Genomic DNA, 24,942 nt, shown 5'->3' with positions numbered 1-24,942 from the left:
TACCTCTTTTCCTCAGTACAAAATGCCTGCTTGCATTTATCCCACCTATATGCCAATGTAATTGTGTACACTTCTATCAAATCTCTGCTCAATTTTTCATGTTCCAACGAATAAAGTCCTAATCAGTTCACTCTTTTCTTATAATTTAGGTCTTCCAGTCCAGGTAACATCCTTGTAATGTTTTTTTTTCTGTACACTTTCAAACTTATTTCCATCTGATCTGCAGGTAGGTGTGCAGAACTGCACATAATATCCAAATGAGGCCTCTCCAACGTCTTATACAACATCATATCGTACACGATATTTTCATTTACCAAGGTTAATGCGCTAACAAACTTTCTTTCAGAGCCTAGCAACATTTGCTGCCACTTTCAATGACTTATGTACCTGTATTCCCGATCACTTTGTTCTACCAGTCTCTCTGTAAGATCTACCCTGATCGGTCCATCCAAAGTGCAACATCTTGCACCTGTCTGCATTAAATTGCATCGGCCTCTTTTAAGTCCATTCTCCAGTTGGTCCAGATCTCACTGCAAGCTCGTGTAATCTTCCTCTTTGTCCACTGCACCTTCCCAATGTTGGAGTCATCAGCAAATGTGCTGATGCTCTTAACCGTAATTTCATCCAGATCATTGATATAGATGACAAACAACAACAGGCACAGCACCGATCCCCGTGACACTGCACGAGATACAGGCACCGAACAGAAATGCAGCAGTCTATAGTGACACTCCGGATTATTTCCAAAAAGTTAGTGTCTAATCCAGTTTACTACTTTATCTTGAATGCTAAGCAACTGAATCTTCTAGACCGACCTCCTATACGGGACCTTGTCAAATACCGTGCTGAAGTCCATGTAGACAATATCCACAACCTTGCCTTCATCCGTTTTCCTGGTAACTTCCTCGAAAAACTCTGAGATTGATTGGATGTGAAAGATCACGCACAAAGCTGATATCTTACGACCACAAATATCAATAGTATGATTTAAAAGAGCAGAAGAAAGCACAAAACATAAAATAAATCTGGTGACTTGCTGATATCCCATGATCCCAAAAAATCAACAGGTTGTCCTGAAAGGGAAGAAGATCAATAGGATTTCCTGAAAGGGAAGGGGTAAACAAAAAAAACTGCTAACTTGCTGAATATCTGACTAATGAGAGACAGGGACACACCATTTCAGGTCACTCTACTTGGAGCTCACAAACAGTGATTGTCTTGTCCTAGATCTGACCTATTCAGCCATGAGTGGTATTAGAAAATCAAGTGTGTTACACCCGTGAGTAACTCTGTTCTCGTTGGGATTCATTGGCTCTGTCTGTAATGAATCACACAGGTATTATCCAAAGGCAAGAGATAATGTGTAAATATGATGCTGATCTATAAATTCATCATCTGGAGACGTCTGCTTTACTGGTTAAATTTCTTTCACAACTGTAACTCCTCAGACCTGGTAGCAGTGAAACTGAAGGATTATTTTACAGTGCAGTGGGCCATCAGGGAAGTATGCTGATTTATTTCAGTACAGCACAGTACAGGCCCTTCGGCCCACAATGTTGTGCTTACCCTTAAACGCTGCCTCTCTTATTTCTCAGAGCAATATCCTAAGCCCATCCATAGTCAGTTACCTTAATCCTATCATAGGTTTATGTTGCTTGAAGACTATTCAATGTTTAATTCATAATTCCTCAGTTAATCAGGAAACCCATGCCTGCATTTAGGAAGTTATTACCATTTTACGGTATGAGTGCCAGGCAGTAACCATCTCCATTATAAGATAGCCGCACTGACATTTCTTAATCTTCTTTTGTCTTTATACATCATGAGACCATATGGCATCAGAGCACAATTGGCCATTAGGCCCATCGATTCTGCTCCCCCATTACATCATGTCATTTACTATCCCTCTCAACCCCATTCTCCTGCCTTCCCCCAGTGAACTTTGCTCACCTGACCTGTCAAGAAGATACCGACCTCTGTTCTAAATATACTCAAAGACCTGGTCTCCACAGCTGTCAGTTCCAATGGATTCTGCAGATTCACTATTCCTAGGCTAAATAATATCCTCATTTCTGTTCCAAATGGACGTCCCTCTACTCTGAGGCTGTTCCGTCTGGTTCTAGACTCCCCCACTTAGAAACATCATCTCCACATCCTCTCAATGTCTTCCGATATTCCACAGGTAACAATTAGATTCCCCCTCATCCTCTCACACTCTGACTATTACCGGTGCATCCAGGATCAATTCCCTTCAAAATCTGGTTTAATATCACAGGTTCTGTTCGTTTAGATTCCTCTCTGGATTTTTCACAATGCCATCACATATTTTCTCCGATCAGGGGATCAAAATATGCGAGTGCGGTCTGGCCAGTGCTTGTTCTTATATTCTGATCCTCTCTAAGTGAATGCTAACATTGTATTTGCCTTTTCGAACACCGACACAAACTGCACAGAATCATGCACCAGGTCTCCAGAGACTCTTTACAAATCCAATTTCTGAATTTTCTCCCAGATTCAAAAATAGTCTACGTCTTCATTATTTCTGCTAAAGTATATGGCCATGTACCTCACTATACTACATTCCAATTGCCACTGATGTGTCCATTTATTCTTAGATCCATGTCCTGCCGCGAAATCCCTGCTTTCTCGAAACTTCCCCTCCTACCCATATCTTCGTAACGCCCACAGTAATGGCCATAAAGCCTACAAATCATTGACATAACGGAAAAAGAAACTGTCCCAAAACCAACCACTGCAGAACACCACTGGTCACCAACATTCGACCAGAAAAAGCCCTATTTGTTCCCATTCTGTGCTTCCTGGCAGTCAGACAAATCTTGCCCTCACCTTTGCCTTTGTGCTGCTTTGACTACCTCGTCAGCCACGGTTGATCATCCTCCCTTTAGAATAATTCTTCATCTTTGTGATCATTTGTCCTCCGAGAAACTTCAGCCATTCCTGCTCTGCCATTGTCCCTGTTAGTGTCACTTCCGAATTTATTATTGCCCAGCTCCTCTCTCATGCAGAGGCAATTCCTTTATTCTCGTGTCGCACTGATACCTCTAACTTTACTTTCTCCCTTTCAACCTGCTGGCTGAGTTTTGCTATTTTATGATCACTGCCTCTTCAGGGTTTATTCAGCTGAAGCTTCCTAATCAAATCTGGTTCAATTCACAACACAGAATCCAGATCCGCCTTTCCTGTAGTGGGCTCAATCATAGGTTTCTCTCAAACGCCATCTCATAGGCATTCTATAAATTCCCTCACTTGGGATTCAGCACCGAACTGATATTCCAAAGCTACCTGCATATTGAAACTCCCCGTGACAATTTTAGCATTGACATTTTCCATGTCTCTCCTCTCCCCCGTTGTAATTTGTAGCCCACATCCTGGCTACTGTTAACATGCCTGTATATAATTTCCATCAGGGTCATTGTACCTACGCAGTTTCTTAACATCCTCATCGTCTAATCCGACATCACCTCTTTCTCAGGACTTTTCATTTTTAATGACAGCAGCTTCGACCCAACACTTTCACCTACCTGCGTATCCTTTCGATTAAATATTTATCCTTGGATTTAAGCACCCAACTATAAACTTTTGTCAGCCACGATTCAGTGATGCTCGCCATCCACTTGTTTTTGCTCTCTCTCTCCCCTCTCTCCCGTTCTTGTTGTCACATCTTGTTGATGTAATGCTGCACATTGAGAGATCGAGGAAATTAATCACATTGCATCTACTGCAGGGTGTCAGGAAATCCTTATTCTTACACACTATTGATTTAGAATTTCCTTCAGTTACTGTTTCTCTGTTAATGACTGAACCCAGAGAGGATGAGGCAGCAGCCCAGTGACTGCATCTGTTCTGAAGCTACTGGTGCCATGAACAGATACTTTCCTGCACATTCTCCATGTCTGTCTGTCTGCTCCACAATAAGCCCATTGTTTCCTTTTGTAGAAAGTCACTGAGCTGACAGAGAAGGGAAACCGGGCAGAGAGTTCCAGACTCTTCCTCAGTCTGGTGAATGGCAAAGGCTCCCGGGCCCGGAGGGCGATGTGGGAATCCTTTCTGATGTGGAGGACAGAGTTACCGAAGTTGGACAGAATACTGAGGGAAATACAGGAACTCGGTATGTTAAAACCACGCTCTGAACACAAAGGCACATTGAGATAAACATTTCAGTTATTTTAATTATTTTAGCTCTGTTTCCATGGATTTTTTTTTTCATATTTAAAAAGGTCCTGATCCACAGGAATACATGAACATCGGCCAAGGTTTATCTGAATTACCCACTCAGCTGATAGGTGAGTGATCAAATGCACAGTTCAAACCACATCTCAAGTGTTAGTCTGTGACTTGGCAAAACCTGGGAATCAAAATTCGCCATTAATCATTCGCTGATCTCTGGATTCAAGTAACAACTCAACGAATCTCTCTTTGCAGCCTGAACATTCTATAATATATTTTTCTATTAATCCAGCTGTTGGTTCTGCTGAAGCCTTCACTCCAGGTCCTAACGCTCTGGGAATCCCAACACACCTTAGGCAGACTCCTGATACACTGTATGACCCAGTCCAAGTGACTTTTCTATCTTCAGACCTTTAATCTCTCAAGCCCCTTTTCCTTTGTAATAGCACTACACGCAATTCTGTTCGCTGATGTTCTTTACCTTTTGGAATTCTGCCAGTGACTTGCACAGAGTTTGTCTGGCATTTACTTTTCACCCGTTACTGCAACTACAACAGCAGTTTCTAGTGGTCCGATATCGACCCTCTCCCTTTTTTCACTCTTTATATATCCGGGAAAGAAAAAAATATACTTTGGTGTCCTTTCTTATATTATTGACCATTGGTGCCTGGGGAACAGGCTCCAGCAATCCACCCTATCTCTGCCACTCATAATTCTTTAGACCTCTATCAAGTGCCCTCTCATCCTTCTACGCTCCAAAGAGAAAAGTCCCAGCTCTGCTAACCTTGCTTCACATGACCTGTTCTCCAAACCAGGCGACATCCTGGTAAATCTCCTGTGCACCCTCTCCATAGCTTCCACATCCTTCCTATAATGAGGTGACCGGAATTGAACACAATACTCTAAGTACGGTCTCACCAGAGATTTGTAGATTTGCAACTTGGCCTCTCTACTCTTGAACTCAATCCCCCAATTAATGAAGCCTAACATCCCATAGGAGTTCTTAACTATCCTGTCAACCCGTGCAGCGACCTTAAGAGATGTATGGATTTGAACCCATAGGTCCCTCTGTTCATCCACACTCTTAAGTAACCAAAGATTAAACTTGTAGTCAGCATTCTGGTTTGTACTTCCAAAATGCATCGCCTCACACTTATCCGGATTGAACCCCATCTGCCACTTTTCTGCCCAAATCTACACCCTGTCTATATCCTCTTGTAACCTTCGACAAGGTGACAAGGTATGTACCATGTCATCCACAAATTCACTCACCCATTCTTCCACCTCTACATCCAGGTCATTTAAAAAAATCACAAATAGCAGGGGTCCCAGGACAGATCACTGCGGTACTCCACTAGTCACCGACCTCCAGGCAGAATACTTTCCTTCCACTACGACTCTCTGCTTTCATCCTGTAAGCCAATTATTTATCCAAACAGCCAAGGTTCCACCTATCCCGTGCCTCATGACTTTCTGGATGAGTCTGTCATGAGGGACCTCGTCAAATGCCTTGCTAAAATCCATGTAGACCACATCTACTACCGTACCTTCATCAATTGCTTTTTGTTACCTCTTCAAAAAACTCAATTAGCCTCGTGAGGCACGACCTTCCCATCACAAAGCCATGTTGACTCAGACTGTAAATTTCAGGCAGCCAGAACTCTGTTAAAAAACTACCCACAATTGCTGTAAATTTACCCCATCTGCCCTTAACCAAATGCCCTCTGGTATCAGACACCAGTCATATGTAAAAAAATAACAAACAAAATACAGGCTGTAGACCCAAACCCTTATCTCTCAAACTTGTACACCTCAGTCAGATCTCTATTCTAACTCCAGAATAAACAAACCAGGTTTATCAAACCTCTACTTGTAGCACATGTCACCGAACCCAGGCAACATCCTGATGAACCTGTTCTGCACCCTCTCCAACCCTTCCAAGAGCTGGACGGTCAGAAGTGAACGCAATACTCCAGATGCTCCCTAAAACCATAAGACCTAGTAGCAGAATTAAGCCATTCGGCTCAGTGAATTTGCTCTTCAATTCCTCTCTACCCCATTATCCCTGTAAACGTTGACGCTCTTCCTATTCAGGAACATATCAACCTGCATTTTGAATATATCCAATGAAGTGTCTTCCTCAGCCGTCTATGACAATAACTTCACAGATTCACCACCCGCCAGCCAAGACATTTCTCCCAGTTTGTGTCCCCGGCAGCCAGGACCATTCCCCACAGTTCTCAAGCATGTTAATATTCTGTATGAGAATCCCATGTGGGACTTTGTCAAACACTCTAACAATATACAAGTAGACAATATCCATGTGTAACTTATTCAATCTCCTTTGTCACCTCCTGGAGGAACTCAATCAAGCTGGCAAGGCACAAACCCGACCCAAAGCCTTGCTGCTGAACCCCAAACCACCTCATACATCCTCTCTGTCATACTCCCATGGGGGAGAACATATAAAAGGCTGAAGGTATGTACCACCAGCCTCAACGACAGCTTTATTCTGCATTTATAGGACTACTAAATGGTCACCTACTATGTTATTATTGGCTCTTAATAATAATAAGACAATTTTATATCTAAAATTATAGCATCGTACATCTCGTAACTAATAGCAACTCGGATAACAACTTAGATAACCACAATATATTCACAGGAGAGTAGACAGAATATCATTCGGGTTTGAACAACAGATAACAGATTATCTAATTCTATTTCAAATCCATTTGAAAGCAGAAAACTTTCAGTGTTATATTGTCAATCAAAAAAAAACTGATTCCGTTCTTCGTGTGTTTTAGAGAAGTTCCAAATATATATAAAATTCATACAATACTTGTGAAATTTCTACAACTGATGAAGCATTCGCGGAAAATAATCGTCCTATTAACAACCAGAGAGGAACAACGACCACTATCAAAATAAATGGAGGGATTTTCCAGAACGACTCACTGAGCCCACTATGGTTTTGTCTCGCTTTAAGCCCACTCATAATTTACTGAAACAGATAAAAATCAGGTATCTAATCAGAAAAAAATACGAACTATACCTTGACACAGCTCTACATTGAGGATTTGAAATTATTTGCTCTTGCATCAGTAAAGCTGAAACAAACAATTCAAATAATGGAACTAATTTCCAAATATATAAGCATGAATTTTAGGAAAGTACAGAACAAGAATCATGAAGAAAGGTGCAATAGAGCCGGCAGAATATCAAACAGAGCATCAGGATGTAATGCAACAGAATATGAAATGGATATTTAGGATATCAATAAGCAAAGGAAATAGATAATAGATAAAGGAAAACCTTCCAACAAAATTTACTTCAAGGCTGAAAAAAATCTGCATTTACTGCAAGGCTGAACAAACTTTGAATTTACATCAAGGATCAAGAAAATCTGCCAAACAGAGCTGAACAGTAAAAATATAACAAAGGTAGTAAACACTCACTGTGCCCATACTGATGTATAATTTTGGTAAAATACCCTGGTCTGAAACAGATCTGGAAAATATGCAAAACAATAAGAACTTAAATAGCAATTTCTGGAAAACACCATGTGCACTGGAGTGCACTTGGATTGATATCAGCGAGGACAGTCTGAGGATGATGAATAACAGATCCAAAAAAATGAGACAACAGCCAGATAAAAATTTTCAGGATCAGGGTTAATATCATGGACACATGTAGTGAAAATTGTTTTTCTGCGCCAGCAGCACAATTACGGTAAAGTGTGTGCAGAGACCCTGTATTTATGTATACAATTGTGGAAATAGAATTGTATCAGCGTGACTTAATCAGTCTGATGGCCTGGTGGAAGAAGCTGTCGCGGAGCCTGTTGGTCCCGGATGGTAGCAGCTGAAACAGTTTGTGCTTGGTGAGACTTGGGTCCAGAATGATCCTTCGGGCCCTTTTTACCCCGTCACTGAAATTACCTGAGTAGTAGCAGGTTCACACCCACAGATGCACTGGGCTGTCCGCACCACTCTCTGCAGAGTCCTGCGATTGAGAGAAGTACAGTTCCCATACCAGGCAGTGAGGCAGTCAGTCAGGATGCACAAAATTGTGCCCCTATAGAAAATCGTTAGCATTTAGGGGCCCATCCCAAACGTCCTCAACCATCTCAACCATCTGTTTTTCTGTTTTCCTTTTTTTTTGTTCAGACTAGAGAATATGCCAGGCAGGATGTTGGAATGCTCCTCTAGCAGGATGTGGGAAGTCAGGGAGACCTCCAGTGTCCCTGACAACGATACCTGCAAGAAGTGCATCCAGCTGCAGCTCCTAACAGACCACATTAGGGAACTGGAGCAGGAGCAGGATGACCTCCAGATCATTCGGGAAACTGAACAGTTTATAGAAAGTAGCTTCTGGGGGGTAGTTACATCTAAGGAACAGGGCACAGGTAATTGGGTTACCGTCAGGCGAGTGAAGGGGAAAGGGTAGTTAATGCAGGGTTTTGTGGCCATTCCCCTCCGTTGAAAGAGGTCTTGGAAGAAGGTAGGGATACCCCAATAACCTTCTCTGCTCCCCTAACCACACCCTGCAAGGCTTTTTTGTCGGCAGCACTGCAGCTGGAGTACCAGGTTGTGATGCAAAAGGTCAGCACACTCTCAACCACGCCTCTGGAGAATGTAGTTAAGATGTTAGTGGGGAGTGATGGTTGTTTAAGCTTCCTCAGAACGTGCAATCAGGGGAATGTTCACCTTCACAAATAACTAGAACCAGAACATGAGGATTGGACATTTTCAGGGACATCCATTGCTGTCAATTCCGTGTCTGTGAACAGAATTTTACTTTCTGTCCTAATATCCATGGAAGCATTGAATTTATTCATGTAATCTCAAACACTGAATGCTGAAATACCATTATAAAGTTCTTTGTCAGATAAGCCATTTAACGTTTTGAATATGTTCTCTGTTCCCATGGAAGATGTTCAACAGAAACACAAGGAGACTCTGCGGGCACAAACTGAAACACTGGGAGTGAACACGATCCTGATGACGGAGAAGGTGAAGGTTTTCCAGCTGGCTGATCGATACGCTGAGCTCACGGTCATTTCTACTGTTCGAGATCGGACACTGGTGGAACATGAGCTGCTGGCAAGAGGCAGAGACCATGAGGAATACAGAGAGAAACAACTCCGCAGACAGCTGGAAAAAATCCGTACCGATCAGTTATTCCAAAGCAGCTTTTCCCGGAGTAAATCCAAATCTGGGAGTTCAGCAGCAGTGGCCGGAGTCCCGGGGATCGGGAAAACAACGATGGTACAAAAGATTGTTTATGACTGGGCCATGGGGAAAATATACCAACAGTTCCAGTTTGTCTTCAGTTTCAAATTCCGAGATTTAAACAGTATTGACTGTCGAATAAAGCTGAAGGAACTGATTCTGATTCAGTATCCTTACTTTGGGAATATCCTGAGAGAAGTCTGGAAGAACCCAGAGGGATTACTGTTTATATTCGATGGTTTAGATGAATTCAAACACAAAATCGATTTTGCGGACAGTCGGAGAGATTCAGATCTCAAGCACAAGTGCCCAGATCCCGAGTGGAGGTGTGAAGTGTCTGACATTGTGTACAGTTTAATCCAGGGCAAGATGCTCCCAGGGTGTTCAGTGCTGGTGACCACCCGCCCCACTGCGTTACATTTATTGGAAAAGGCGGATATCAGTGTCCGGGCTGAAATCCTGGGATTTGTTGGTGAGGAAAGGAAGGAATATTTCATCAGACATTTTGAAGATCAGACTGTGGCCGAAACTGTTTTCAATTATGTGAAGGAGAATGAGATCCTGTACACCATGAGCTACAACCCCTCCTACTGCTGGATCCTCGCTCTGGCACTAGGCCCCTTCTTCACACAAAGAGTCAGGGACCCACAGCGAGTTCCCAAGACCATCACCCAACTGTACTCCTACTATATTTACAACATCCTGAAAAACCACGGCCGTGAGATTGAGAGACCCCGTGATGTGTTACTCAGGGTTGGTCAGATGGCCTTCAGAGGAGTGTTGGAGAAGAAGATTGTGTTTACAGATGGAGATTTGGTGAACTACAGTCTGCAGCCTTCCCAGTTCCTGTCCGGGTTCCTGATGGAGCTTTTGGAGAGAGAGGATTCTGCCCAGAGCGTGGTGTACACATTCCCACATCTCACCATTCAAGAGTTTGTAGCTGCAGTCGCACAATTCCTTAATCCACATCCCGGGGGTATCCTGAACTTCCTCACTGAAGCCCACAACACGACCGATGGGCGATTTGAGGTATTTCTCCGTTTTGTTGCTGGTCTCTCCAACCCAATGACAGCTCGGGGCCTGGTGGAGTTTCTGGGTCCATTTCCTCATGAAACAACCTGCCGGGTGATTGACTGGGTGAAGGAGGAGGTTATACGCCGAAGTGGAAACACAGTGAGTGAAGCTGCTAAAAGGAGCCTCCTGAACACATTGCACTACCTGTTTGAGTCTGAGAATCGTGGGCTGGCTCAGGCCGCACTGGGATCTGTGAAATCATTTTCATTCCATGGAATGACATTGAACCCGATTGACTGCACGGTCCTGTCTCATGTCATCGGACTCTGTGATACAATGAAATACCTCAACCTGCAGGACTGCCGCATTCAGTGGGAAGGACTCCAGCGGCTGGGACCCGGGCTGCACAAGTGCCAGGAGTTGAGGTAACTTGATTTATCTCTCACTCGGAACTGTGAAACTGTTCTATTGTGTCATTTCAATGTAAAGAGATTTGGGTTAAACTGTGATAAACCAGATTGTGAAGAATTGTGACAAATGCCCAGGGGATCAGTCAGTAATTCCCCAAGGACAGGAGGGTTCTGTGGTTCCTTGTGAAGGGATGTTGGAGACTTCATCAGATCAGTGAACAACGACCATTGGTTTAATGGTAGTAAATCACAGGAATGGCCGTGTTTCCTGCTGCCTGTGACACGTCCATTGACAATGTTCCTTCTCACTGTTACTGACACCCAGACCGACACTGACTGCAGCAGATGGGTCAAAGATTCACACCCCCTTCCCGGTGAGGGACAAGAGGCCGTCTGCAGACTGTCCCAGTGAGAAGGAAAGAAATACCATTGTGAGATTGCCCTCCCCTGCCCTTTCCTGTTTGTGACTTTGCTCACTACCAGATACACAGAAAGCGAGGCCGCATCTCCTCTGGGTCTCTGTTCAGACCCAACACACGCGTACAAAAATTCCCCTTCCTCCTTTCGGATCTCTCTTCCAATTCCCCTTCCTCCTGTGGGATATCTCTGCCTCATCCCCCTTCCTCCTCTCAGATCTCTTTTCCCCATCCCCCATCCTCCTATGGGTTCTCTCTTCCCCATCCCCCTTCCACCTCTAGGTTCTCTCTTCCCCATCCCCTTCCCTCCAGTGGTATCCCTTCCCATTCCCATTTCATCCTGTGGGATCTATCTTCCACATCCCCCTTTCTTCCTGTCAGATCTCTCTTCCCCATCCCCCTTCCTCCTGAAGGTTCTCTCTTCCCCATTCCCTTCCCTCCAGTGGTATCCCTTCCCATTCCGCTTTCCTCCTGTGGGATCTATCTTCCCCATCCCCTTACCTCCTGTCGGATCTCTCTACCCCATCCCCCTTCCTCCTGTGGGATCTCACTTCCACATCCGCCTTCCGCTTGTGGGATCTCACTTCTCCATCCCCCTTCCTCCTGTGGGATCTCTCTCCCCCATCCCCCTTCCTCCTTTGGGATCTCTCTTCCCATCCCCCTTCTTCCTGTGGCAACTGACCTCCCCATATTCCTTCATAGAATCGTAAAATCATAGAACACTACAGCATAGAAAACAAGCCATTCTGCCCTTCTGCTCTGTGCCAAAACTTTATTCCGCTAGTCCCATTGACCTGCACCCAGTCCATCGCCCTCCAGACCTCTCCCATCCATGCATCTATCAGATTTATTCTTAAAATCTAACAGTGTGTCCGCATTTTCCACATCAGATGGCAGCTCGTTCCGCATTCTCCCAACTCTCTGAGTGAGGACGTTCCCCCTAAACCTTTCCCCTTTCACCCTGAAGCAAAGTCCTTTTGTAATTTATCTCTCCTAATCCGTGTGGAAAGAGCCCATTCGCATCTACCCTGTCTATACCCCTCGTAATTCTGTAAACTTCTATCAAATCTCCCCTCATTCTTCTGCGCTCCAAGGAATAAAGTCTTAACCTGCTCAATCTTTCCTTGTAACTCAACTCCTGAAGAGCCGGCAACATCCTCGCAGATCTTTTCTGCACATTTCCAGTCTTACTGATATCCGTCCTATAGTTCAGTGACCAGAACTGCACACAATACTCCAAATTTGGCCTCACCAATGTCTTATACAACCTCACCATAACATCCCAATTCCTATACTCAACTTTGATTTATGAATGCCCGGATGCCAAAAGCCTTCTTTACAACCCTGGCTCCCTGTGACGCCACTTTTAGGGAATTATGTATCTGAACTCCCAGATCCCTTTCTTCCTGCGCACTCCTCAGTGCCCTACCATTTACTGTGTATTTCCTACATTGATTTGTCCTTACAAAATGGAACACCTCACACTTGTCTGCATTAAATTCCATCTGCCATTTTCTGGCCCATGTTCCCAGTTGGGCCAGATCCCACTGCAAGCTTTGAAAGCCTTCCTCGCTGTCCGCAACGCCTCCAATCTTAGTGTCATCAGCAGACTTGCTGATCCAACTTATCACACTATCATCTAGTACATTGATATAGACAACAAACAACAATGGTCCCAGCACAGATCCCTGAGACACACCACTAGTCACAGGGCTCCAGTCTCAAAAGCAATGATCCGCCACCACTCTCTGTGTTCTCACACACGGCCAATTTCGAATCCAATCTACAACCTCTCCATGGATACCTACTGTCTGAACCTTCTGAACTAACCTCCCATGTGGGACCTTGTCAAAAGCCTTATTAAAGTTCATGTAGACAACATCCACAGCCATTCCTTCATGTGCATTCTTGGTAACCTCCTCGGAAAACTCTACAGGATTCATTAAACACGATCTGCCATGAACAAAGCCATGCTGACTATCTTTACTCAGCCCTTGGTTGTCCAAATCCTTGTATATCCGATCTCTCAGAACACTTTCCAATAATTTACCTAACATCGATGTCAGGCTCACTGGCCTGTAATTACCTGGTGTACTTTTGGAGCCATTTTCAAACAACGGAAGAACATGAGCTACCCTCCAATCCTCCGGCACCGCAATTGCGGCGAAATACATTTTAAATATTTCTGCCAGGACCCCTGCAATTTCTACACTCGTCTCTCTCAAGGTCCAGGAAAATATCATGTCAGGCCTGGGGGATTTATTTACCCTTATTTGCTGTAAGGCAGTAAGCACCTCCTCCTCTTTAATCTCTATATGTTCCATAAAACATAGAATAGTACAGCACATTACCGGCCCTTCAAACCCTGCCTGCCATATAACCCCCCACCTGAAATTCCTCCACAAGCCTGTCTAGTAGTCTCTTAAACTTCACTAGTGTATCTGCCTCCGCCACTGACTCAGGCAGTGCATTCCACGCACCAACCACTCTCTGAGTGAAAAACGTTCCTCTAATATCCCCCTTGAACTTCCCTCCCCTTACCTTAAAGCCATGTCCTCTTGTACTGAGCAGTGGTGCCCTGGGGAACAGGCGCTGGCTGTCCACTCTGTCTATTCCTCTTAATATCTTGTACACCTCTATCATGTCTCCTCTCATCGTCCTTCTCTCCAAAGAGTAAAGCCCTAGCTCCCTTCATCTCTGATCATAATCCATACTCTCTAAACCAAGCAGCATCCTGGTAAATCTCCTCTGTACTCTTTCCAATGCTTCCACATCCTTCCTAGAGTGAGGTGAACAGAACTGGACACAGTACTCCAAGTGTGGCCTAACTAGAGTTTTATAGAGCTGCATCATTACATCGCATCTCTTAAACTCTATCCCTTGACTTATGAAAGCTAACACCCCATAAACGTTCTCAACTACCCTATCTATCTGTGAGGCAACTTTCAGGGATCTGTGGACATGTACCCCCCAGATCCATCTGCTCCTCCACACTACCAATTATCCTGCCATTTATTTGTACTTTGCCTTGGAGTTTGTCCTTCCAAAGTGTACCACTTCACACTTCTCCAGGTTGAACTCAATCTGACACTTCTCAGCCCACTTCTGCATCCTATCAATGTCTCTCTGCAATCTTAGACAATCCTCTACACTATCTACAACACCACCAAACTTTGTGTTGTCTGCAAACTTGCCAACCCACCCTTCTACCCCCACATCCAGGGCGTTAATAAAAATCACAAGAAGTAGAGGTCCCAGAACAGATCCTTGCGGGATCTAATCTCCAATCTAATTGTTCTACCACCACCATGACCATCTGCCTTCTGCAGGCAGGCCAATTCTGAATCCCCCTGGCCAAACCTCCCTGGATCCAATGCCTTCTGACATTCTGAATAAGCCTACCGTGTGGAACCTTGTCAAATGCCTTTCTAAAAACCTTGTAGATCACATCCACTACAATACCCTCATCTATAGGCTTGGTCACGTCCTCAGAGAACTCTATCAGGCTTGTTCGGCACGATCTGCCCTTCACAAAACCATGCTGACTGTCCCTGATCAGACCATGTTCAGGGAGCGGTGATCACTGTCCCCCAGATGCTCGCACACTGATAGATCTGTGACCTAACCCGGTTCGTTACCTAATACTAGATCTGGTATGGCATTCCCCCTTGTCGGCTTGTCAACATATTGTGACAGGAATCCATCCTGGACACACTTAGCAAACTCTGCCCCATCTAAACCCCTGGAACTATTCAAGTGCCAATCAATATTAGGGAAGTTAAAGTCACCCATGTTAACAACCCTGTTATTTTTGCACTTTTCCAAAATCTGCATCACAATCTGCTCCTCGGTATCTCTGCTGCAACCAGGGGGCCTAAAGAATACCCCCGGTAGAGTAACTGCTCCCTTCCTGTTCCTGACTTCCACCCATACTGACTCAAAAGAGGATCCTACTGCATTATCCGCTCTTTCTGTAGCTGTAATAGTATCCCTGACCAATAATACCACCCGTCCTCCCCTTTTACCCGCTCTCTATCCCTTTTAATGCACTGAAATCCGGTAATATTTAGAATACATCCCTGCCCTGGTGCCAGCCAAGTCTCCGTATTGGCCCCGCCAATCATAATTGCATGTATGTTTCCAAGCTCTCAGTTCATCAGCTTTGTTGCTGATGCTTCTTCCAGTGAAGTACACACACTTTAGCCCTTCTACCTTATTGCCTTTACACCCTTTATTCTGCTGCTCTTTCCTCAAAGCCTCTCTAAGTGTCAGATCTGGCTTTACTCCATGCACATCTTTCACTGCTCTATCGCCCTGGGTCCCATCCCACTTGCAAATTAGTTTAAACCCTCCCGAACCATGCTAGCAAACCTACCAGCAAGGATATTGCTCCCCCTAGAGTTCAGGTGCAACCCATCCGATCTGTACAGGTCCCACCTTCCCCAGAAGAGATCCCAATGATCCAAAAATCTAAAACCCTGCCCCCTGCACCAACTCCTCAGCCACGCATTCAACTGCCATCTCCCCCAATTCTGCCTATGTTGTTGGTATCAACATGTATCACGACATCTGGTTGCTTTCCCTCTCGTACCAGGATGACACGTACCCGGTCAGACACATCCCGGACCCTGGCACCTGGGAGGCAACAAACCATGCGGGTTTCCTTCTCATATCCACAAAATCTCCTGTCTGCCCCCCTGACTATAGAGTCTCCTCCACTCCGTCCCACCCTTCTACACCACAGGGTCAGACTCAGTGCCAGAGGCCCTGCCACCGTGGCTCACACCTGGTCGGTCGTCCTCACCAACAGCATCCAGGACGGTAAAGTTATTATTCAGGGGAATGGCTGCACGGGTGCTCTGCACTACCTGTCTACTCTCCTTCGCTTTCCCCCCCTCGGACTGTCACCCAACGACCTGCTTCCGGCAGCCTAGGTGTGACTACCCCCCTGTAGCTCTCATCTATGTCTGCCTCATTCTCCCTTATGAGTCGAAGGTCATCCAGCTGCTGCTCCAGATTCCTCACACGGTCTTCCAGATCGCCCAGCCGCAAGTACTTCTGGCAGATGTGACTCTGCAGAAGAGGGGATTTCCCCCAAGACTGCCTCATCTCACAGGAGAGGCACATCACCGTCTCAGGAGGCATTGTAAAGACCTGTCAAAGCCTCAAATCTCCACTCACTCACTGACCGCTTTCCACGGGCCGCTCAGCTTGAGCTACCCCTCTATTTATTTGTTCGAGCTTTTCAAACTGCTTGGATAATCAGCTGCTTTCTGCTGAGTCTGAGCTATTCAAATCTTGGTTGTCTTGATTTGCACAGTCCAACTGCCAAAACTGCCAGAATCTCTCGAGTCAAAGCCTCAAATTTCCACTCCTTCACTGGCCCACTCACTCACTGGCCGCGTTCCATGACACTACTGTTTGTTTCTTTTAATTCCATATCCGCTATGCCAGTTTCCTGAGTAGACACTGACGCAAAAAACTGTTTGCGATCTTCCCAACTTCGTGATGCTCCACACATAGACCACATAGGCAATCATTCTGATGTTCCAGGGGACCAATTTTGTCCTTTACTATCCTTTTACTCTTAACATAATTGTAGAAACCCTTCAGGTTTACCTTCACATTATCTGCCAACACAATCTCATGTCTTCTTTTTGCCTTCTTGATTTCCTTCTTTAGTATTCCCTTACATTCTCTATGCTCTTCAAGTATCTCATTTGTTCCTTGTTGCCTGTACCTGCTAAACACCTACTTAACCAGATCGCCAATATCCCTTGAAAAACAAGGTTCCCTATCCATGTTAACTTTGCCTTTAATCCTGGCAGGAACAAGCAAACTCCGGATGGAAGTGCAGTTCAGTAACTCCACTTACTGAATACATCACTGCCAGAAAACAACTTATCCCAATCCACTCTTCCCAGATCCTCTCTCATTTCCACCAAATTGGCCCTTCTCCAATTCAGAACCTTAACTGGTGGACCAGTCCTATCCTTATCCATAATTATCTTGAATCTAATGACATTATGGTCACTGGACCCAAAATGTTCGCTTCACATATTTCTGTCACATGACCTATCTGGTTCCCTAATAGGAGATCAGGTACTGCACCCTCTCTCGTTGGTACCTCAATATATTGATTTAGAAAACTTTCCTGAACAGATTTGACAAACTCCACGCCATCTAACCCTTTCATAGAGTGGGACGCCCCGTCAATATGTGGAAAGTTAAAATCCCCTACGATTACAACTTTCTGTTTCTTACATTGGTGTGCTAACTCTCAACAGACTTGCTCCTCCGATTGGGCCGTATATAATCTCTCTGACTATTGGATCGTATATAATAATACCCTATCAGTGTGGTCACTCCTTTCCCGTTCCTCAGCTCCACCCATACGGCCTCTGTATACGAGCCCTCCGGGCTGTCCCGTCTACGCTCAGCTGTGAGATGCCCCTGACCAGTAATGCCACTCCTCCCCCTTTCATCCCTCCCCCTCTATCACGTCTGAAAGAACGTAACCTCGGAACATGAAGCTGCCAGTCCTGCCTCTCCTGCAAACCAAGTCTTACTAATAGCAATAATGTCAAAATCATCATGTGCCAATCCACGCCCTAAACTCATCTGCCTTACCCACAATACTTCTTGCATTGAAATAGATGCAACTGGGAACATTTCTATCACGTACAAAGCATTGATATCTGTCTATACAGGCAGTCCTCGCATGACCCTTCTCCTCCTCCACCTCACTATCTGCTCTAACACTTTGCCCCTCCCCCTGCAACCTTGTTTAAAATCCCCGGAGAAAAACTTGCTAACCTGCCGGCGAAGATGTTAGTCCCCCTCCAGTTCAGGTGCAAACTGTCCAATTCGAAAGGGGCCCACCTCCCCTGGAAGAAAGCCCAGAAAGTTCAGAAACATGAACCCCTCCCTCATGCAACATCCGCTCATCCACGTATTTAACTGCATTATTTCTAGCCTCACTAGCGCGTGGCATGGGTAGCGATCCAGCTGTGGGGTCTCACGTTCCCATTCCCCTTTCATCCTCTGGGCTCTCTGTTCCCACTCCCCCTTCCTGCTGTTGGATCTCTCCTCAGCATCCCTCTTCCTCCTATGGGATCTCTCTTCCGCATCCCCCTTCTTCCTGTGGGATCTCTCTTCCCCATCCCCCTTCTTCCTGTGGGATCTCTCTCCCCCATCCCGCTTCCTCCTGTGGGATCTCCCTTCCCCATCCCCCTTCCTCCTGCGGGATCTCTCTCCCCCATTCTCCTTCCTCTTGTGGAATCTCTCTTCACCATCCCCCTTTCTCTTGTGGGATCTCTCTTCACCATCCTCCTTCCTCCTGTGGGATCTCTCTTCCCCAACCCCCTTCCTCCTGTGGGAGCACTTTTCACCAATCCCCCTTCCTCTTCTGGGATCTCTCTTCCACATCCGTTTCCTTCTGTGTCTTTCCATCCTTTACCTTAGGTGATGTCTCTTCCTCCATCTCCCATCGACATTTCCCGATTATAAAATCTTCCTCACTGTTTGACTTCTCCCCTTCACACCTGCCCTTTCCGACTGTCTCACGTCAGGAACACTTTTCTAACCATTAGGGAATGAGAGAGAATATGTGGAGTTTACAGGGTCACACCGACAGACGAAATTACTGACATTCGGTGAATTCATTGGAGCTGGACAGTGAGGGACATTGACAGTGATGGGATCTACGATCAGTGAATTACTGAAGGGTTTAATGTTTCCTGAAATATCCGAGTGAGAGAAATGCCCTCAGACGGACGATTTTAATCACAATGTTCATCAATTTGTCTGTTTGTGTTTAGACTGAACGATAATAAACTGGGGGATTCAGGAGTGAAACTGGTGTCTGCGGCTCTGAGAAACCCGGAGTGTAAAATACAGACACTGTGGTAAGTACCAGACTGTGGGAGATTGTGTTTACAGTCACTGGGTGTCTGACACTGAACATTAATGTGATCAGTAATTGTGTTACTGATAAACACTGGGGATTTGTACGGTCTCCTGTCTCTCTGTGTCCTTCACCCTCACTCTCTCTCATCTCCAGGCTGAGCGGTGTCGGTCTCACAGATTCTGGTGCCGAGGATCTCGTCTCCGCTCTCAGTGCAAGCCCATCACTGATTTGGCTGAGCCTGACATTAAACTCTTTGACCGACCGATCTGTCCCCGCTCTCCGCCGCCTCATACTGACCCTCCCGAGTCTGGTGTGGATCCTGTGAGTGTTTGTGTTAATCTTCAATGTGATAAAATATCAGCGAATCCGCAGGATTTCTGGTGATATTTGTCTGTGAGTGTTGTTGAAACATTAACCCCGGTCCCCTGTTACTGACACTGTTGTGTAATCTGTTTATTTCATCTTTATTCTCCCATCTGTTTCAGGCTGGGTATGAATCGGTTCAGTGAGACCGGGGAGAAGGAACTGAGATCTCTACAGGAAGTCAGACCCGGACTGAGAGTGGATCTGAACCTCTGAATGTGTGAACATCCCCGCCCGCGGGATGGGGACATTTGGCCGACTCCCCGCCCTCCCCTTTAACTCCCGCCCTTATCTTTAACGGCCGCGCGCCGGGGCTGATTCCCAACGGTTTGAACGGAACCGGCTCGGGCCTCGCGCTGTATGCGTCGCTCGGTCCCGCAGTGACGTGTTTCCGCCTGTTGTCCGGCGGGGCAGCTTCCGCCGGAAGTGCGTGTTGGAGACTCCCCACGTGGCTACCTCTGAATGTGGGGAATCGGTTCAGTGAGACCGGGATGAAGGGACTGAGATCTCTACAGGAACCCAGACCCGGACTGAGAGTGGATCTGTGAACATCTGAATGTGGTGAATCGGTTCAGTGAGACCGGGATGAAGGAACTGAGATCTCTACAGGAACCCAGACCCGGACTGAGAGTGGATCTGTGAACATCTGAATGTGGTGAATCGGTTCAGTGAGACCGGGATGAAGGAACTGAGATCTCTACAGGAACCCAGACCCGGACTGATGGTGGATCTGTGATCATCTGAATGTGGTGAATCGGTTCAGTTGGACCGGGATGAAGGAACTGAGATCTCTACAGGAACCCAGAACCGGACTGAGAGTGGATCTGTGAACATCTGAATGTGGTGAATCGGTTCAGTGAGACCGGGATGAAGGAACTGAGATCTCTACAGGGAGTCAGACCCGGACTGAGAGTGGATCTGTGAACATCTGAATGTGGTGAATCGGTTCAGTGAGACCGGGATGAAGGAACTGAGATCTCTACAGGAACCCAGACCCGGACTGATGGTGGATCTGTGAACATCTGAATGTGGTGAATCGGTTCAGTGAGACCGGGATGAAGGAACTGAGATCTCTACAGGAACCCAGAACCGGACTGAGAGTGGATCTGTGAACATCTGAATGTGGGGAATCGGTTCAGTGAGACCGGGATGAAGGAACTGAGATCTCTACAGGAACCCAGACCCGGACTGAGAGTGGATCTGTGAACATCTGAATGTGGTGAATCGGTTCAGTGAGACCGGGATGAAGGAACTGAGATCTCTACAGGAACCCAGACCCGGACTGAGAGTGGATCTGTGAACATCTGAATGTGGTGAATCGGTTCAGTGAGACCGGGATGAAGGAACTGAGATCTCTGCAGGAACCCAGACCCGGACTGATGGTGGATCTGAATGTGTGAACATCCCCTCCCGCGGGATGGGGACATTTGGCCGACTCCCCGCCCTCCCCTTTAACTCCCGCCCTTATCTTTAACGGCCGCGCGCCGGGGCTGATTCCCAACGGTTTGAACGGAACCGGCTCGGGCCTCGCGCTGTATGCGTCGCTCGCAGCGGTCCCGCAGTGACGTGTATCCTCCTGTTGTCCGGAGGGAAGGGGCAGCTTCCGCCGGAGGTACGTGGAGGAGACTCCCCACGTGAAACCCCGTGGAAATACCCGGACAGGAACAGCCCGGGGTCCGGGGCTCAGTCTGGGACACCGGTGTCCCGGGGTGGGGGGGATGGTCCCGGGAGAGAATCCTTTTGCCCCCTTTGCTGAGGACGGTGCATTCGGCAGCCTGGCCGATATAATGATGTTAAATGGACAAATCCCTCGGCAGTGACCCTGGATCTGCAGCGATCCCGGACACGGCCCTGAAGTGTGATTTTATAATCAGTTTTATAATTTTATAATCAGTTCCCCAATGCAGAGTGACGGTGAGAAACGGGACAGGTTATTATTATTATTATTATTCAACCGGTCACCCCTTGTCGCCGGTCAGTTAATTGTGTGAGACTGTGAGCAGATTATTTATTCCCGCACGTTAGCAGCTCACACATTGTTTCATTGATATATCTCATAAAAAATCAATAAACCAATGTATCTTCCTGTCTTGTGTCGGACTCGAGTTTTATTTGAGGTTTCTGTTGCCCTCCACACCCTGTGCACTGCAACAGTGGGTCGGAGCTCCTCACACTGACACAGTAGCCTCTCAGCTCCAGGCTGAGGGAGGTTGGACAAGCAGAGTCTAGGAGCCCAGGTTTTCATCTCCACTAAAGCCCATTTCTGGCAAATTGACCCCCGCCTGTCCCCCGGGGTCAGACACAGATTGAATCTCCCTCCACACTAGCCCTTCACACACTCCCGGGGTCAGACACAGAGTGAATCTCCCTCCACACCGTCCCATAACACACGCCCGGGGTCAGACACAGAGTTAATCTTCCTCTGCACCGTCCCATCACACACTCCCGGGGTCAGACAGAGAGTGAATTTTCCTCTGCACCGTCCCATCACACACTCCCTGGGTCAGACACAGAGCGAAGATCCCTCCACACCGTCCCATAACACACTCCCGGTGTCAGACACAGTCTGAATCTCCCCCCATACTGTCCCATACCGCAATCCCAGGGTCAGACATAGAGCGAAGCTCCCTCCGCACCGTCCTGTCACACACTCCCGGGGTCAGACACAGATTGAACCTCCCTCCTCACCGTCCCATCACACACTCCCGAGGTCAGACACAGAGCGAAGCTCCCTCCACACCATTCCATAACACACTCCCGGGATCAGACACAGACGGAATCTCCCTCCGCACCGTCCCATCATACACTCCCGGGGTGAGACACAGAGTGAATCTCCCTCCACACCGTCCCATCACACACTCCCGGGGTCAGACACAGAGTGAATCTCCCTCCTCACCGTCCCATCACAGACGCCCGGGGTCAGACACAGAGTTAATCTTCCTCTGCACCGTCCCATCACACACTCCCGGTGTCTGACACAGACTGAATCTCCCTCCATACCTTCCCATCACACACTCCCAGGGTCAGACATAGAGCGAAGCTCCCTCCGCACCGTCCTGTCACACACTCCCGGGGTCAGACACAGAGTGAATCTCACTCCACACCGTCCCATCACACACTCCCGGGGTCAAACACAGAGTGAATCTCCCTCCACACCATCCCATCACACACTCCCGGGGTCAGACACAGAGTGAATCTCCATCCACACCGTCCCATCACATACTCCCGGTGTCAGACACAGAGTTAATCTTCCTCTGCACCGTCCCATCACACACTCCCAGGGTCAGACATAGAGCGAAGCTCCCTCCGCAACGACCCGTCACACACTCCCGGGGTCAGACACAGAGTGGAGCTGTTCTGATTGCGCTGGGAGAAATCGGGGAAAAACTACTTTATGAAGGTCTTGAATGGCTTGGAAATTGGTTTCCAACGTCCCTTGAACTTCTAAGTGAGCGGCTGGTTTAGAGTGGAAGCTTCGTTTGGAGTTTTTCTGCCAGTTTGGACGGGGTTCGTTGACGGCTTCGAACTGCGTAGCAGTCTGCTGTGGCGGCTGGCAACTCGCCGTGAAGCAGTTTCGCTCCCAAAACCGGAGGCAAACGACGTTGTTTGTCCCCACTGACATCGGGGCCACCTCCTTCCATCTCTATCGTCGGGATTCTCGTTCGGTGTTGGAGCCGAACCGTCGTTTGGGACGTCTCGACCTCTCACGGCCTGGAAGTTTCTACAGGACTCACGGAGCCTTTCCTGGCGTTGGAATTTCTGGCATTGGGCCAGCAAGGTACCGTCGAGTACAAACTTTTCCCGCCAGTTACTCAACTCACTCCGAGACTTTATAACCAGCACCACCGTATCATCCTCGGTTCGGACACACAAGTAACATGCCGGACCAGTCTGCGGGGAGTCGCAGGCCTTCGGGGAGTTATGCAAAGGCGGCTGCCTCTCCGGCCTCGGACAACGCCCTGTTTCGGACAGTGAAAGTTGAACGCGGGGTGCAATGTATTTTGCGAACTGGAACTACCCTGGAAAAGTGCGCGGAGGCCATGGAGGACTTGTTGGGGAGAGATGGTGTTTTGGCCGCTGAGAAGGAGTTCGGGAAGGCGGTGTTTTACCTGAGGAATGATGAGTTGGTGCATCGGGCCCTCAGTAGAGGGATCACGGTGGAGAACATCTTTTTACAGATGGAGCTAGTGACAGCTCCCACACAACGCATCGTCCTCGGTCACGTACAGCCTTTCATCCCCAACGAGGACCTGCTTCCCGCATTGGCCCGCTTGGGGCAAGTACGGTCAAAGATAACTGCCATCAGGCACAAATTCAGGAGGCGCACCCTCCGGACCGTAATCTCTTTCCGGCGACAGGTATTCATGAAACTGGAACGGGAGGATGAAGTTGAGGGCCGGTTTACTGTCCGGCACGGGGGGGTAGATTATCAGGTGTATTGGAGCTCTGAGCGCCCACGGTGCCATGCGTGCGGGGAGGTGGGGCACTTTCGGAGGGACTGTCCTAGCACCCGAAAACCCAGGGAGTCCACTTCGGGAACCAGTGCCCCAGCTACCTCTGCCCGTGATCCCATCCCTGCTCCAACACCTGTGCCGACCCCTGCTCCTGCTCCTGCTCCTACCCCTGACCCTGTCTCTAACCCTGCCCCTATTCCTACGTCTGCTCCTACCCCTGTGGTTCAGGCGGGTGATCCTGGGGCTACGTGTGGGGAGGTTCAGGCGAGGGACGGGGTGGAGTCCGGGCGGGGCAAGAAAGCGAGGAAGAAGTCGAAACACGTGAAGAAGTCGGCCCCCGAGACCGCAGAGCTCACGCCCATTTGCCCTGAGGTGGAGGGGGAGACTCGGGGAAGCGTACGGTTGGACGGGACGATAGGAGCGGTGAGTACCGCACTGTCGGTGAATTCCGTACCTGTATGCTCCTCCAGCTTGAAGAGGAGATGGGATTGTTCCCCCAAGAGGGCAGAGAATGCAGATGAGGGGGAGTCCCAGAAATGGGTGGGGATCCGGGTGGGAGTTGTGTCTAACCCTGAATCCCCAGATGTGGCCACCTGTCCTGTGGTGGCTGGTGTGGTTGTGCATGAAGCTAGTGCTGGGCCTGTTTGCACACCTGAAACAGACCTGGAGCCCTCCACCCAGGACTTAGCAGAAAGCGCCTCCCTGGAGGCAAATGTATTAAGTAGTACAAGCGGAGAGGAGACCAGGCTCTCTCACAGTCAGCATCAGGCTGCCGGTGAATCCATTGGACCAGAGCTGCTGGGGTCCCCTTCATGCCTGTCTCCTGGGGAGGGTGAAATAACCTGCATGCCGACCCCATCAACTAATGGCCTGCAGGGAGTCCCTTGGGATTTTCCCTCCATTGTCGCAACTGTGGGTAAGACTGATGCGACGGTGGAGCGGGAAGGTATGAGG

At 47.6% G+C, this 24,942-nt stretch overlaps 2 protein-coding genes across 2 annotated transcripts in view; both read left to right on the top strand.

Moving 5' to 3' along the window:
- The window catches only part of LOC132388545 (NACHT, LRR and PYD domains-containing protein 12-like), a 318,834-nt gene that overhangs the window by 5,643 nt on the left and 288,249 nt on the right, over positions 1-24,942 (top strand). The gene's annotated exons all lie outside the window — the stretch shown is intronic.
- LOC132388543 (uncharacterized) overlaps positions 1-24,942 on the top strand; it is a 40,668-nt gene that overhangs the window by 9,531 nt on the left and 6,195 nt on the right. The window contains exons 3-6 of the mRNA XM_059960906.1: positions 3,958-4,129; positions 4,239-4,304; positions 9,124-9,589; positions 24,459-24,702. Coding sequence (XP_059816889.1) covers positions 3,958-4,129; positions 4,239-4,304; positions 9,124-9,589; positions 24,459-24,702 — 948 coding nt within the window. The remainder of the gene's footprint in view (positions 1-3,957; positions 4,130-4,238; positions 4,305-9,123; positions 9,590-24,458; positions 24,703-24,942) is intronic.

Source organism: Hypanus sabinus, unplaced genomic scaffold, assembly GCF_030144855.1.
Source record: "Hypanus sabinus isolate sHypSab1 unplaced genomic scaffold, sHypSab1.hap1 scaffold_343, whole genome shotgun sequence".
NCBI lineage: Eukaryota > Metazoa > Chordata > Chondrichthyes > Myliobatiformes > Dasyatidae > Hypanus > Hypanus sabinus.
This window is presented reverse-complemented; position numbering and strand designations above follow the sequence as displayed.